The sequence below is a fragment of the Tribolium castaneum genome, chromosome 3 (assembly GCF_031307605.1).
Source record: "Tribolium castaneum strain GA2 chromosome 3, icTriCast1.1, whole genome shotgun sequence".
NCBI lineage: Eukaryota > Metazoa > Arthropoda > Insecta > Coleoptera > Tenebrionidae > Tribolium > Tribolium castaneum.
Genome location: NC_087396.1, coordinates 18,920,138 through 18,937,398, shown reverse-complemented (window position 1 = coordinate 18,937,398; position 17,261 = coordinate 18,920,138). Strand labels below are relative to the sequence as shown.

Genomic DNA, 17,261 nt, shown 5'->3' with positions numbered 1-17,261 from the left:
CAGTTGGAATCTTCGACTGAGGTTTTCTTATAATTTTTTAATGAAAAAACGTTTGGATTTAAATAAAATTGAGTGTGTAAAAAGAACACAATTCTTGGTGCAAGACGAATTCTCTGTCTGTGTAGCCACAAGTGGTTTTTCACATAATATTTTTTTAAGAAAAACGTGCAATAACCAACAACGGCTATTTACATATTATTATCTATTATGCGAAGGTGCTAAACTTAAACAAGGCAACACAATTTTCCTACAGATTTTTTATTTTATTCAAGTCCTGGAGTGGTCGTTTTTATGTCAAAATTTCCTTGCCTTTTTGACTGTTTTTGACCAGTAGGACATCTGTCATTGCCATTTTTGGCAATTTTTACATTTTTCTTATATAAACGGTTTTATCGAAAAATCCTCAAAAATGATGGAAGGGAGTAAGTTAAATGATGACAATGTGACCATCCATAAAGGAAAAAACAGTGAATCAGGTGGGGCAGGAGGAGTACATCTGGGCCATGAGAACAAGTGCATACAGAGAATCGGACTCAGAATTGTGGAAGGAGCGGCGATCTCACAGCCAAATGATGAGCAAAAAGTCCAAGAGTGTAATGGATCTTTCAATCGATGATCGACAGACCAAAGTCATGGCGTCTTTGGTCCCCGATGAGGTCATCTATAACGTGGACGACTACAGCCATCGGCAATACGACGCCTGTTTCCTCTTCGGGGACGTTTCGGGTAGACGTTCAAACAGCTTACACTGCCAGCCTTTACACCACCCATTTTAAAGGTTTCACCGAACTGTGCGAAAAATACACAAAAACTGGCGTTTCTGGCCCTTCTCGAATGACCCAAGTCCTCAATAAATATCTGGGCTCAATGGTCCAAGAAGTGTTGTCCCACAACGGCGACGTTTTGAAATTCTCTGGTGACGCTTTCCTTGCAATGTTCAAATCGAGCGAAAGCGACACCATGCGGGACGCCGTCCACGAAGCTCTAGACAGTGCTCTAGTCATTCAGAAAAATTACGGTTCGTATTTAACGGACGTCGGTGTCGTGATTCGAGGTAATTCAAACCATGCCGATATTAATTTACTTACTAATGGAAGTTTAAAGTGAAATTGGCAATTTCGACCGGTCTTGTGACCTTTGCCCTAATTGGAGACTCCACCAATTCTCACTACGTGGTGGTGGGAAAACCGATTTGGGACGTTAAAGCTGCCGAAAGCATTAGCTCGGCTGGGGACATTGTCGTGGCTCCGGCGGCGTGGTACTACGTCAATACCAACGAATACGTCTTCAAGGAAATGCCAGATAATGTCCACATCCGCTTGCTGGGTGTTGGTCCAAACTGGAGGAGTGTGCAAAGAAATGTGCGCCAACAGAAGCCACAAGATGCCAGAGATGATTTGAGTACGCGGTCGGAAATCTCCATCTCCAGCGATATCATAAACGATGTCACCCAGGAAGGGATAGCAGATGAGTTTTCACGTACTTTTTGATTTTTTCCGACTACGGACGACTGTAGATTAGGAGACGAAACGAGATACAAAATCGTAAGATTTTCTGTAGACTTCGAGCGTCAAATCGTTTTAAATTTGACCAATTCACTAATTATTTGGAAACAATACAGAAACGTTGAGCTTTGTTTTCTTAATAGACTGAGAAAACTGACTACTAAAATTTTCATGAGAAACATGAGAAAACATATTTAAAATATGAGCTTCGTCATATTTTAACAGTGCCAATATGGTTAAATATACAAGAAAAATGTTAGGAAGAAAGTGTTACAGAATTGAATTGCCTTTAAAAAAGACTATATCTCTATCATCAACAATGACGTTTAAAGACGCTCCATCGACATTTTCGCTCGCTGGTCAAGCATCGAAAAATGAATTTATACCAAAATCGTTGAATATTGAAATATGGTGTTGCGAACTTTTTTAAAGGAAATGTAATCCTCTACAACTCTGTTCCGTACACTTTTTTTGTATATTCAGCCGTATTCGCAGTGTTTTGATAAATATGAACCGATGCGCAAATTTTAAACTGTTTTCGATAAAATAAAACACTTATTTCTATAAGTTTTCTATTCTATTCTATTCTATTAAGTTTTCAATTTAAAACTCTTACTTAAACCATTGCCATTTTTGCAGATTGTCAATTTATGTATGCTCTATAATCTTCTGTCTAGAATTAACACTTTCAAAATTTCTTTATTTCTAAAATAGAACTTTAAACTTTAATGAAATATTTAATAAATAATATTTTTCTAGTACATATTAACTTTAACAGACTTGTCAGAATATAAGATAAGATGTTTCCTTCTATTAGAAATAAACCTATGTCTATCTACTTGTAAGTACGTGGAATTTTTCAAAATTGCCGAAAAATACACACACGGCAAAAACCTAACACAGAAATAAGTTCACATAGAAAATAATGCTTTGAGAAAAAACTTCACATGAAAGCAAACCGACAAGAAAAAGCCTCACAAAACCATTAATGAATGAAAAAAAAAAAAACAATTCCTGTGATCATAGAGAGATACAATAAAATGTTTTGAAATAATTTTTCTTACAATCCCATTCAAGAAGAGAGTAAATTGGGACAATCAAAAGCAACATGTTTTTAGGCAAAGACAAGCCCATTTTATTTGTTGTAATTTTTTTTAGTTCTACTTAAAAATCTAAAATTTTGAAACACTGATTACATCGATTCTACGTATAATTTAACAAACCTAGACGGCGATACCAAGAATGACTGATCCGCTTTTGTCATTCTTTTTGCATAGAATTGTTGAATTGTTATTCTGATGTTGTTTTCACAAATTATGAAGTTACAAAAAAGTGACGAATTCATAACGTCTTAGAAAACGTTTTGCCATATTAAAACTTCCTAATTCTGCTCAAAAATGACAGGCATTAGAAAATTTGGAAACATTTGGAAAAAACTGCACTCTTCAAATATTACAATGGACTTATTTGAAAAGCTTTTGTTTTCGAGAAAATCGCTGCACAATTCGAGTTGACACACTCGGGTGTAACAAACACGATTTTGTTCGAATAATGATTATTTTTTAGTTTAGATAATTGATGCAATCTCGTTGCGACAGTGTAAATTAAGTACTTATAAAATCGTGAAGAAAAGTGTAGCTAACAAAAAAGTGTTGTTAACAAGACAAGTTTATCCTTCTTCCTTACGATTTTAGAAAGGTACGCACTGCAAACATGCAGGCTATTAGAATATTATAATATTAAAAGTGCACAACGTAACGTTTAAGGTAAAAGTAGAATTTCCTTTTTGTACCTACAAAATATTAATTATAGTTTATTTTTTGAGCAGTTTTTAAGCAAGAAAAGTATCGGTTTGCTATTATAATTTGCAAGAATCAATTATGAATTTGAAATACATAGATGCTGTAAAATGAAGTTACTTTTGTGAACTTACAGAAAATTCTATCTTTAAAGTAAGGAAAAAAAAGGAAAAAAAAACAGTTTATTGATAAATGGAACTAGAGAGGAAACGTAATACGTAATACAGCTTATAATAAGTTTTTTTCTCTGTGAGTTTTGGTAAGTGGGTATTCTTCTATATGAAGTTTTTTCAATGTAAGTTTTTATTCCTGTAGGCTTTTTTGGGGCGGGTTTCTTTCCCTGAGTTTTTTTTCCAGTAGACTTTGTTCCACGTGAGTTTTTTTCGACGTGTGCTTTTTTCTTTGTAGTTATTATTCCATGTAAGAGTTTTTCTGTGAGTGTTTTTATGTTTGTGAGCTTTATTTGTGAACTTTAAACCTGTGCGAATTTTTCGTGTGAGCTTTTTTCCGGTCACCAATCAGACGAATCCGTTGCTTGAACGGTTTTGGGGCCTATACGGTTGAAGATAGAGAAATTACCTCGCAAACATTTTTGTAGGAAATTTAATACTCTACCACTTTCTTACAAATATTCTTCTTGTATATGTCTGTAACCCTATCCGCAGCGTTTTGAAAATATTGGACAGAGTGCAAATTTCTAAATATAATTAACGTTACAATGTTAGAATTATTTTTATCTTTTACTATTGAGAATTTAATGCTTTGTTTTCTGTATTGTTTGTTTGCCTTGTGCTAACCGTTATTTAAATACCTACAGCCATTTTTTTCAATTTGTTGCTCAGAATACTTAGTAGTGGTAGTGATTAATGAAACATCTGCCCTTTACTAATATCGTTTCGTATCCTAAGCTATAGTAATTCGTATTTCCGACAAACACCAAATCAAAAAAATTTATTAGTGAGACCAGCGGTGAATTTGGCCGTCAGACTCAAGATAAAAGAAAACCTTCGACGGTTCATCATTGCGCCAGTAATGAAGAGCATCGACATGGACGAACCTTTTGAATATCTCACAGAAATGCGTCAGGCCGTTATAGTATTCATCAACGTTATTTCTTACAAGCTCCAAACCGAAGAAACGGTCGTTTTGGCCGACCAAACTTTTAAAATTGTTTGCAGGGTGGTAGACAAGATGAAAGGTTGCGTAAACAAGGTTTCTCTCTTCGATAAAGACTTGATGTTTGTTGTTATTTTCGGCTTGCGTGGTCTTAAACATGAAATGGAGTGTCAGGTCGCGCTAAGATGTGCGAGAGAGTGTTTCGAAGAAATCAACAAGCTTCAAGGAGTTTTATCCACGTCTATTGGCGTTACCACAGGTGGGACCATCACCATAACTATTTTGTTCTAAATAGTTTCATAGGAAAAACATACTGTGGAGTCTTCGGACACACACTTCGCCGCGAATACACAGTTATCAGTCTTATTGTGAACAAAGCAGCTCGATTGATGGTGGCCTACAAAAATAAAGTAACGTGTGATAGGGAGACGTTTCTGCACAGTAAACTGGAGGCTAGGCATTTTATTTTGCAAGAACACAAGCAGCTGAAAGGGATTTCCCATGCTGGGCCGGTTTATGAATTTCGGGAGACTGAGCTGTACGGGGACCATTTCTTAGATGTGCTAAAACTAGACGTGGTAGTAGCACCGCTTCACTTGTCTAGTTTTAGCTTATCTAAAAAATTGAATCTATGAAATAAGCCTACACGAAAAAAGCGTACAAGAAAATAACTCACAAGATAAATGCTCACACCGAAAAAAGCTCAAACAGAAAAACCCACACAGAAATAACACACATAAAAATAAACGCATTTAGAAAAAACCTTACATGGAAACAATCCCATATAGAAAAAAGCCCACACTTCTTCTAAAACCCATAAAGACAAAAGACCACCTAGAAAAAAATCCCAAATAGAAAATACTCACATTAAAAAAGCCCACAAGAATATAGCTCACAGAAAAATTAACTCACTGGAAAAAAACTAATTGTGGATAGATTTATAAATTTATAATTATTCGGATAACAATAAACATATTTTAATATTATACAGACTGATCCAGAAATACTGAGTCTGTTGGCAACATATTTGAAAGTATTTTTGTTTATAACTGACATACAACCCTACAAGATTATCGAATTGTTGTTAACTGGAAGAGTACTCTATTAGATTAGTATCCTTTAAAATTTAAATTCAGTATTGCCAGTACTTCTGGATCAGTCTGTAGAATCAGTTTTTGCTATAATCTTATTTAAGAAAAGAGTAAATTAAGATAATCAAAAGCGTAATCATTCAATTGAAACTCAAATTTATTGGTTGTAATTCTTTTGTTTTGCTTACAAATTTAAAATTTTGAAAATTTTCAACGTATAGCTTAAACCTAGACTGAGTGATTTCTGCGCATTTGTTATTCCTTTTGCCATAACTTGTTGAATTGTTATTCTCGCAAATTATGAATATCAACAAATTATACCGTATGTTAGGGAATGATTTAGTAAAAATTTGAAGTTAAAAAGGGAATAGGAAAACGCATCGTAAAGTTAAATTCTTGTACAACAAAAATGCTAAGTTATCCCAAAAAATTGTTTTGGTATCAAATTTTAGGAACCGCTGAACCGGAATGATAAAAATTAGCTTGTTATTTCGCTCAAAAAATATAAGCATTAAAAAATTTAGGATGTATGCACCCCGAGAGCGTTAAATGATATAGTTATTTCCCTAACGAGTTTAGAACGTGCAATTTTCCACATGAGCACTTTGTTTGCGGCACGAGTTCAGCCAGGGGCGTATGAAATGCGAATGTGGGAAACTGCTTTCCTAACAAGTTAGGTACAAATCTCTCAAAAAAATTAATATTTTTTATAATTAAGTTTTTTTTGCTAATGGGTTGGTAGCAGGTCAAACAATCAAAAAAGTGTCATGAACAGCCATGTGCCGTAAAAAAGTAATAGTTTATAGTTCATTTTTTTTAAATAATCAACTGTCAGTGTCAAAATTCTGTTAAAGACCAGACTGTATCACCCTAAAAGTTCATGTCCAACAGACTGATCCAGGAATACTGAGTCTGTTGGCAACACTGGACTCAAATTTTAAAGAATACCAATGGAGTACGCTTCCAATTAACAACAACTTAACATTCTTGTGGGGCTGTACGTCAAATAATTGTCAAAAAAAATCGAATTTGGTTGCAGTGTTGCTAATTACGAGCACAAATTCTTTCAAATGTGTTGTTAACAGACTCAGTATTTCTGGATCAGTCTGTACTTTTGAAACTGGCTGTATTCTGTAATTGACATTTTGAACATCAGATTTGACATTTTTGAAAATGGGACGTTAGTGTTAATCGTTAATTTCTTAGTCCAAGGGTAGTCTAAAATAATTAAATGTTTTGTTGTACGTGTTTTAAACTGGAGACAACTTGAAAAATTTGGAAATTGAATTTTCCAGGTTAAAAATTACACCAACCTTAATTCAAAAAAATTACTATTTATAGTAATGCCAACCTGACGGCTCTTAGACAGTTGATTATAAGAAAAATCAACTATACATCTCAACGGTAGCGATACCAACCTATTAAATGTCCCTACCCATATTTGTTGCAAAGTAAAAAACACTGCAGTGTGGTAAAGTCCGTTTCCCACATGCTAGAGCGTATGGGAAATATCTGTTTAAAAGCTATGAGTACAAAAAAATGTAACTGCATCAATATTACAATTGACTCATTTGAAAGTTTTGTTTTTTCAAAATATCTAAGTTTTTGAGAAAATTGTTCCGATATTCGAATTGCTATATCCGGCAATAGCAAACACATATACTCTTCTAACAATGATCATTTTAACAGAATTTAGATAATTCATGCAATCTCTATACGAAAGCGGAAACAAAACAAAAAAGTGTTGCCAACGAGACAAAATTATCCCTCTTCTCTACATTTCTGCAAGTTTTGGAATGTTGAAAAGGTAATCACTGCAAACTATACTTATGTATTATCAAAAGTGCACAACATAACGTTAAGGGTAAAACTAAGATTTTCATTTTTATGTTACCTAATGCAAAATATTTATAGTAATTTTTAAACAAGAAAAATATCGGTACGCTTTTACAATTCTCCGCTCTAGTGTCTATTGTGAATTTAAAAAAGATGCCAGAGAATGAATTTTTTTGATGAGTTGTGAAAGTGGAATAGGACAAAAAAACTGTTTATTTATGAATAGGAACTAGTGGGGAAACGTAATAACTTATTCTTTCTGTGAGGGTTTTTTGATATGTGGGTATTTTCTATGTGAGCTTTATTCTACGTGAGTTTTTGATTTGTATGGGCTTTTTTCGGTGTGGGTTTCTTTTCATGTGGGCTTTTTTCTTTGTGGACAACATTCTTATTCTGTGTGAGCTTTTTTCCGTGTGGTCTTTTTTCCATGTGAGATTTTTTCGACGTGGGCTTTTTTTCTTTGTGGTTTTTTATGTTTGTGAGCTTTTTTCCTGTGCACATTTTTCGTGTGGACTTTTTTCTGGTCATTTAAAAAAATTCAACATGAAACTATTTGATATTTGCAATAAAATCTTTAATCTGTTCAGGGCCCACGACCAAATTCAACGCATAAACGCTTGTCCGCTTTTGGGCAGAGTTTCCAAGTTGAAATTATACCAACATCTCCTGGAGCAATGCACCCACTCTTCAACTGGACACGAGCAGTACAAAATGTATGTGGTACGCGGGGATCCCCGTCAGGGCAAAACCCGACTTTTGGACGAGTTTGTGTATATAACCCCCTCGCATATCCCCGTTCATAAACTAACAATGGCGATGAAGGACCAGAAAGTAACCAAAATCGGATTTTTGAGCCTCTTCATTTAATTTTTTAAGATTCCTTATCAAGCCATACGACTTATCTTTAATGCCCCCTTGCAACTAACCCCCTGGGCACCGATCAAAGAAAAAGAACAGAAACTTTTGGAAGCACTGAGACAAATCCAAGTCCCCGACCTTATGTGTACTTTGAACAACGTGTTCGGGGTCAAATTCAAAAACTCTGAACTGTATTTGTCACTAACAGAAACCGCAAAATTGGTAGCTTTGAAAAAAATGATCAAACAGCTGTGTTATGCTGTAGGTTCTTCTCACTAATTTTTTTTTAATGATTGTTGTTTATAGTGTTTTACAACACTTTGGGTGATTGCGATCGACGATTGTGAATTTATAGATGATGATTCGTGGGAGCTTATGGCCACGTTTTTGGATGTTAAAACCGTTTTCATAGTTGGTACAATGGGTTTGTATCGACATGGACACTTGTCATATCTTGACGATCCTCGAATCAAGGTCGTACATCTTGCTCCGATTGAAAGATGGTGTTTGGGGGCTCTGGCCTGTCAAATCTTGGACGTTTATGCCATTTCTCCCGAGTTGGAGAAGTACAAATAATACAAATTACACTGCCGTTCAAAAAATTCCGAACACTTTATTTTTTTTAAATTTGAAGTATTTGAATTTTACTCCATCAATCAAATAAGTGTCTTAACGGGGTTTAGAAACAATTGTGACGATTACATTTTACTTTTTGGGGCAACACCAGCGCTAAATCGTTTTGCATTTCAATTGTCTCGTAGTTTTTTTGGTTTAAATTGTGTTTCGTTATTCAGAACTGCTTATCAGATAACAACTTGACTCATTTGTTTAGAATGCTAGCAGAAATTTCTGTAAAAATTGTAAAAAATTATGGCCTAAGTGATGAACATACTGCATAACACCATAATACTGCGAAGAAATATCCAGGACGCACCTTTACGGTTTTGAAAAACATAGGGATTCACAAAAAAGGCCAGATTTGGCCGTAAGAGCTCAACAACTATTCGAGATGATAGTTTTCTGGGTGTTTTTGTGGTGTGATCATCATAGTTCTTTTGATAGTGTGGGACGAACATTAACACTCTTAACACAACACGTCATCATATGTTGCTTTACGAAAAGGATGTTATTAAACGAGATATTTTGATGGAAATTAACAACAAAGTGTGGCGGCATATAGCTTATAAACAATTTAAATATTAGATGAATTCCTGGGTGTCTCTAGGAAAAAATAAGAGAAAATTGATTCCTTCTTGTGTCATTAGTGTTATTAGAGAACATTTTCCTGAAAATGATGATAATTATACCGCATTTAAAACAAGTATTGAAGCAGATTTTGATTATTTTGATTAGGTTATGCCTACATTTGTTACTCACGATTATTTAATTTGCACGCATTCGAAGAATAAAAACATCTTTATAAATTCTTTATATTAATTTTATTGAGCCAAGCTTTATGTCTTTTTGGTGATTAAGTGACATTCCAAATTCCAAATCATTCGTCTGTTAACGATAATTCACAAAACACAATTCGGACGATGTTGAGTTGGGCTTGAATGACGTCACAGCAGTTTTACAAAATCTTTAATTCTAAAGCCCCCAGCTTAAATATTTCGATTTTAATTCGACAAATGTTCATGTTTTACTACACTCGATATATTGGATGATTAAAAAAAATGCATTTTGAAAGTTGATCTCTCCTTTAATAGACGTTATAAGGGCTCTTGGTTGTATTTTACGTTTTCTTAGTATGTTAATTTTTTGTACATCTTATTGATGTGGTAATTCCCTATTGTTTCATTTTGTTTTTTCACTGTTAAGATGCTGTTTCTTGGTAAAACACAATATAAAAGTTTTCATAATTTCTCATATAGGTACCACAACAGAAATTTTGGAGGTGTCCGGAATTTTTTGAGCGGCAGTGTAGCACCAAAAGCCTCAGTGTTTGTTTTTAGTGTTATTCAAACGAAAAGTAACGGCAATCCTGGCTGGGTTGAAAGCTTTTTGACTACTTTAATACAAGATAATGCCCTGTACATACTTAAAGCTTCTTTGAAAGATATAAACGAGCTTGGTTTAGTGTGTCCCCCTCTCTACATGATGACAAGGTGGTTCTAATTTCGCGTCACAAAACCTTTGTAACGAAAATTTCTTAGATTGTCGAAAGACGAAACAATTAAATGGCAACACATAATGGAAGAACGGAGACGTTCAATGGATTCGCTCACAGAACGAGACGACTGGAAGCGATTTATTGACAGTTGCCGAGTATGAAACGATTCATTTATCTTTGTTTTTATCTTGAGGGTTAATCCCGCAGGATAGTTACCTAAACGTCACGATAAGAGAGCGAATGGAGGATTTATCTCGAGGCGGCAAAGTTCCGATTTGTGTGATCACACCCAACTTTCGTGTGGGTGAAGAAGAAGGTGAGCTATCAATGGATGCAATGATTTTAAAAACCTTCGATTCGCTCAACTTTTTCGAACAACTCTTGGTCAAATGTAGCGCTATTTTGGGCAACCAGTTTCTCCGCAGCATGCTTTTGTACGTCATGTCGGCGCAGGATAAAAGAAAAGCGGCGCAAGGTAACAACATATACAATGTGTTTTTAAATGATTCTCATCTGGTCGTCTGTGAATTTCTCATGTAAAATCAGAAAATGCCGCTTCATAGAACTAATGATAGGCATTTAGACATCAAATATTACCATTCTTCATTAAGTCTCGAATTCGGAAATAAGCTTAGGTAATAAATGTGTTTTCTTTCTTGTACAGTGTAATAATTTAGTTGCATTTTAACGAAATTTAATGAATTTTACAACTGATTTGATATTTATTAACAGAGGATTCAATTGAGTAGAGCGGCGCAATTTTTTTTACATGTAAACCAATTTCAAAGTGAGTGAAGTAGATAGGAATCAGGTAACCGTAAACCATAGCTCTAGATACTATGATAAATGTCAATCTTATCAACTGCAACTTCAGCTAAAAACAGTAAAATTGATTATGCATAAATTGCTACGATATGTTTGTTGACGATTTAGAAATTATTCCGTGAAATGATATTTTATATATTCATAATATCGATGAAAAAATCATTAAGTTTACTAAGAATATAATTTGTATCTTTGATCTACATTTACTTCATTTCTCATAACGAAACCCTAATCACCTTAGCTAAATGGACAAGTCAGGCATATTATGAAAACTAGAGATGTTACCTTAACTAAATTCAAAAAAACAAAAAATGTGAACGACTGGCTTTATTATAAACAACTTAGGAATTTTACTGTATCAATAATTAGGGGTGAAAAAACTGTGTTTTTAACCCAACAAGAACAGAAATTCAACAAAAAAGATCTTTGGAAGTCTTTAGACAAACTGAATGTCAAGAAAAGTAAAAACAACGCTGACTTATCTAACTTTAATCCAGACATTGTTAATACTTATTTCCTACCCGTCTTTAAACTTCCTAATAATTGCACAGACGCTGTAAACAACTTACTTGGAAAGAAATATAATGCCAATCTACATTTTGAGTTTAAACTTGCGTCTGTCGACGAAGTTTTTGAAATAATACATGATTTAAAATCAAACACTTGCGGTACAGACGGTATTACGGCCAAAATGTTAAAATAAAAAAACAAAATATGTGACACATGTAATAAACTGTTGCCTTGAATCAGGCTACTTTCCCGATTTTTGTAAGATAGCCATTGTTCGTCCTTTACCTAAAGTAAATGAGCCAACTACCTGTTCTGACTTAAGACCAATCAGTATCCTATCTGTTGTTTCGAAAGTCTTGGAAAAAGATGTTTACAAACAAATTTACGATTATTTGATATCTGCCAATATCCTTAATGACAATCAGTCTGATTTTAGAAGGAACCACAGCGCAACCTCCGCTTTGGGTGTTGTTCTGGATAGTTCCTTGAAAGCTCTTGATGAAGGCAAAGCTACAGTACTGGTTTCACTTGACTACTCCAAGGCTTTTGATACTCTTGACCATTCTCTGTTATGTGCAAAACTTCTACGGTTTTGATGAAATTTCTCTGAATTTTTTCAGATCTTATCTAGTTAATCGGACTCAGATAGTTATGATAGGTAGTTCCTCCTCTAATCTTGGAACAATTACATCAGGCTTTCCGCAAGGGTCCATTCTTGGTCCTCTTCTTTTTTCTTTATACACGACCAATTGGTTAGAAACGAGAACAAGCTCAATGAAACATGCTTATGCCGACGACTTTAACCTTTATCTACACTTCTCCCAACATCAACTTCCTCAGAATGCTTAGAAATTTATGCTGACTTAGAACTAATTTCGAAATTGTCTATGCAAATGAACTTGCAACTTAATTTTGATAAATATTCAGTTTTCTGCTTTGCTAGCAACAATACTAGGGAGGTAATTAAAAACCATTTAAATATTGTTAGTAATAATAAAAAAAAATCCCAATATTCAATTCAATTAAACACTTAGGATTTGTAATAGATGACGATCTTCGTTTTAAATCTCATGTTAATATGGTTCTAAAAAAACATATTCTGCTCTTAAATTATTATACTATTTTTGAATTTCAAATTACGTACAAAATTAACAGAAAGCTTAGTTATGTTATTTGTGAAATATTGCTTAATCTTATACTATCCCTGCTTAGATAATATCACAAAGTGTAAATTACAGAAAATCCAAAATAGTTGTTGTAAGTTCATTTTTGGTTTGAACAAATACGATTATGTTTCGTCTAAAATACTCGACCTACGTTGGTTGAAAGTTGAAAATATGTATCGACACCGAATGGGTACATTTATGTTTAAACTTATGACAACTTCGTCTCCTTCTACCGTTGAAAAACATTTAGATTTAGAAACAGCATTCATAATGTCAACATTCGTCATAATACTCAAATCTCTATGCCTCAGTTTAGTTCATCCATCTTTCAACGCTCGCTATCTTATAATGGTGTTAAAGTTTTTAACTCCACGGTACTCTTTCAGTTGAATATTTTGGTGAACAAATTTCGTACACTCTACAAAGGTTTCTTGTTCTCATATGGTTAATTATGGTTTTCATCATCGCATGCTACGTTTCCATTTCCATATTTACTCTTTTGCTTCTTCCTTAGTTTTAAGTTTTCTAGTTGTATCTTTCGGAAGTAATTTATATTACTTGTTATATTTTTCTTATTGTTTAATATTTTTTATATATTTTTATATTTTTTTTGGGGGTTGAGTTGAATAGTCATCGACTTGACTTCGCCCCCACAGAGTTTGTATATTTATTTATTTATATTTATATTTTATTTTTCTTTAATAAAGGCCTGTTATTATTATTATAATTATAATCATTTAAAAACACATTGTACAATGTGTTTAAAAATGGTTGTTCATTATGTCATCTATGAAATTTGAGCGTAATGTGCTTATTTAATTGTGCCGTCAAAGTGACAGATCCGTCAATATAATGCAAAAAGACTTCGAATCTAAAAACTAAAGAGGACATAACACCAAAAATCACAGAAATATAAGACACAAATGAAGACAAACCCTACGCTTGAAACAACTTTGCCGAAAAATGCAAAAAAGTGTGTAAAAGGTTAATTCAAAGATTTGACAAAGATGACGAAGCGGCACATTGAATTTGAATTCCATAGTCAACTTGATGAACAACCATTTTTGAACACATTGTACTTAATAACAATTGCTAAACTTTTATAATAGCAATCCAGCGCTTATTTGAGATAAAAGTCCTAACGTGTGCTAAGGGCGACTTCCTTGAGGACACTGGCGTTTTCAAAGAGCGATTAGTTGATCCAAGCGATGAAACGACCCTGAATTGTAAATGCAGAGGGATCAAAATCGAGGGTGATTTGATGACACTCGATTATTTCTACCAAAACAATACATATTTCCAGAAAATTGTTCCGACCTTCCGAGATACGCTTCGTGTGGTTACTTGCAATTTCGCTCCTCTTTGTTCCGCGAAATCACCTATAACCTACTAACGGATAACCAAAAGAAGGAGTTTCATTCACGAGCTATCCGATTTCTGGAACGCGAAACGCGAAAATGTAAATCTTGTGGTAACGGTTTTTTTGACCGAATCCTCGGTGCCAGACAAGATAAGGAGTTTTTAACCGCTCGGGATAGGCAAAAAAGGACCTCTGTTTCGGGTTCTTGGGATACTTTGAGTACAAGTCGGCGCAATTCGTTACGAAGTGTATCCACTTTTTCGGCCGGAAGCCAGAAAAGCCAGAAAAAAATCAGATATGATGAGAAATCAATAGCTTCGCATAGCACTATTTTCGGGGAGGGTAAACCTGGCCGTGACAAAATCTACACCGAAACTTTTGGATTAACGGTTATTAATAAGCTGAAACATAGCTATTCCTTGACGAGGGCGTTTTCGGCTGAGGACTTTACCGATTGCCAGTGCCAGTTGATTTTGAGTACGACTTATGGCCAGTTGATTGAGCACTGTATGGGGGCGAATGATTTTAATAAAGTCCTGGATGCGATGTTGGAATACGCTTACATTAGCATAACCACTTGCAACATTCCTCTTGCCATGAAAATTCTAATCGAGGCGTTAGACGTTCTAAGACAGAAGGAGAAAATGAGAACTGAAAACAAATGGAAACTGTCGCTAATTCGTGGCCAAGTTTATACTCTAATTGGTTACTCTCGCCTAGAACTTGGCAGCTTCAACGAGGCCTTTAATATGCTTCACAGGGCCTTGGCCGAATATGGAATTACGTTTCCAAAAGGTGTTAGTAAGCAACTGAGAACTTGCATAAACGAATTTCGCCAAATTTTCGGCTTCTATTTGTTTCCACGCACTTTGATGAAACATTTGGACCATTGGGAAACAGTTTTTGCCAATAATCTTTCAGAGTGTTTGTCGCATCTTTGCACTTTGTACAGGGTGGGCAAAATTACGGGGATAGAGATTCATCTTAATGGCCAACTTGTAGATAAAGGGTGAATGGAAGAACGCAGAGTTGGCCGCAAGTTGGAGCTTGGTTAAGTCGTTTGAGTCCTTCAGTGACTTTCAAGTTATTTGCACGGCTTGTGCTAATATGTTGTACGTGGCTCAGCATTTCCAAAAATGGAATTTATGCATTGCATTGGAAGTTCACTCGTTACGTCTGTGCCACTTGAAAAGGACTTCAGTGGAGGCTGAGGATCTCAAGTGTGTTGCTAAACTCTATGGAGTCATTTTTTGTGCAAGGTATTTCAAAATAAAACGACTGACATAATTTGAAATCTGGTTCTTGAAGAATGCTCCGATCTGACTTGGACAAAGCAATACATATTGGTTACATAGTCTTGAGAATGTGTTCTTCCATTCGTGCTGTTAAAATCGTCCTGCCCTTGCTTCCCCTCTTGCTTCATGCTCTTTTGATTGGGAAACACTTCAGCAATGCGTATTCCATTCTTCAAGAACTGGAATACTTTGCTTCAGAAGATTCGGACCATTCTGGCAAAGTGTGGTACTTGTCTTTGTGTATCTGTCTGCAACTTGAGACTGGATACACTGTCCTCCCTTACCAGGCTTGCGAACGCTTTTACCAGATTGAAGGTGAGAAATGGATAACTATCCGAGATCCTGATGCCAGGAAAAGGTTTTTCACTGTAATGTGGCTTTGGTAATTGAACCAAGTTTACTTTTTGGATTTTTATGTCTGTTTTACCAAGGTGTGTGCGACACGAGAAGTGGGAAGCAGCATCCATCTGGTGTATCAAGTCCAATGACTTTTCTGTTACCTTCGAAGGTGACACTTTGGCCAACAAAGTTACAGCGCTTTACTTGCTGGAAGGTTTAATTTTGTTCCTGGTAACGAAATTAGATAAAAGGAATATAAAAGCTGTTACAAGAGCCGAACACGAGATTGAGGAATTAATTAGACTGCTTAGCAAAGCAGCGGAAAGAAATAAAATTATTTTAGCCAGACTCTACCACCTGAAAGCGTACTACAAATATGTGAAGAGTAACGACGCAAAAGTGACCAAGTTGTTGCTCAGGGCGAATAAATTCGCTGAGAAGTATGGAAATAAATTGGAAGCTTCTTGGATTGATCACAGTAATAGAGTAAGGAATAAAAAGTGAAAAGCTGAAATAAAGACATTAATCAATAACGTGTCTTTAAGGCGTGGAATAAATCTTTGGCTCCTATAGCCATCGACTTCTGGAAGGAACATTGCGAATCAGAGAACTTTCTGGATTTTCAAGATATTGAGATCAGTGAGGGAAAATTGGGATATTTTACTCTGCCTACACCTGTGTACATTTAGCTACAAATAAAAACCTTTGAATTGAACACATCAGTGTTTTTTTTAAATAACCTAATTATCAATTAATCAGTAAATCAGTTTCTTTAGTGGTTTCCACGTAACCTAGACAACTGTGAGGTGTTTCAGCCTATTTCAGAATAAGTTAGTTTTTTTTGGCATATTTCTAGTGTCGCAAACACATGAACTATCTGAGACAACAAATTATTTCCTAATTTATTCCTATAAAAATTTGAAAGGATAAAAATTACATAAAAAGGCACCAAGAATTCTAGTTTGATGAAGGAGAGTCAAAGTCCAGCCTCTGATGAAGCTATCTTATTAAGATTCTGCTGAAAACCTGATCTAAGCAGCACTGATCGATATCCAAACTCATCTAAATCACCAAAATGATACCAACTGGCTTCAGGCCTAAATATCAGATAACTCTTCTCTGATATTTGTTCGATTTAATTATTTTATTGGACTTAGAAAATTACAACGTAACATTCGATTTGGAGTAATTTTTATGAGCGACAATTCAATAATTCGGTATAAAGGCCGATGTCATAAACAAATTTAATATCGACGTTAACTTACTCTATTTCATAATCACTTACTTTAATTATAGTTTCAAAAATTAATGCTTCTTTAAGTTTAAAGTCAAAATTTTTGCCCATGTTCTCCATTTAAATTATGAAAAAAATTTGCAAATCAACATGAACTAACGAAACATAATGAAAGTAGCAGTTCGTCTTCTGAGAATGAAGAATGATGACGATA

At 34.8% G+C, this 17,261-nt stretch overlaps 1 protein-coding gene across 1 annotated transcript; it reads left to right on the top strand.

Moving 5' to 3' along the window:
* The first annotated feature begins 308 nt into the window (after positions 1-308).
* LOC655059 (adenylate cyclase type 10) lies at positions 309-16,528 on the top strand. The gene is made up of 18 exons (XM_961553.5): positions 309-422; positions 469-726; positions 779-1,054; positions 1,105-1,479; positions 4,263-4,679; positions 4,724-4,958; positions 7,935-8,178; positions 8,224-8,466; positions 8,512-8,771; positions 10,161-10,313; positions 10,362-10,473; positions 10,526-10,793; positions 13,929-14,072; positions 14,123-15,132; positions 15,182-15,438; positions 15,488-15,856; positions 15,906-16,299; positions 16,359-16,528. The coding sequence occupies exons 1-18, from the start codon at positions 410-412 to the stop codon at positions 16,500-16,502; spliced, it is 5,172 nt and encodes a 1,723-aa protein (XP_966646.3). The 5' UTR covers positions 309-409; the 3' UTR covers positions 16,503-16,528.
* Positions 16,529-17,261: the final 733 nt, after the last annotated feature.

What these genes read in the sequence shown, in the direction of transcription:
- LOC655059 (XM_961553.5), top strand. An exon ending in GATAGCAGATGAGTTTTCAC is followed by an intron (nt 1,480 to 4,262) that starts GTACTTTTTGAT and finishes AAAATTTATTAG; the next exon opens with TGAGACCAGCGGTGAATTTG. An exon ending in CCTCTCTACATGATGACAAG is followed by an intron (nt 10,314 to 10,361) that starts GTGGTTCTAATT and finishes AAAATTTCTTAG; the next exon opens with ATTGTCGAAAGACGAAACAA.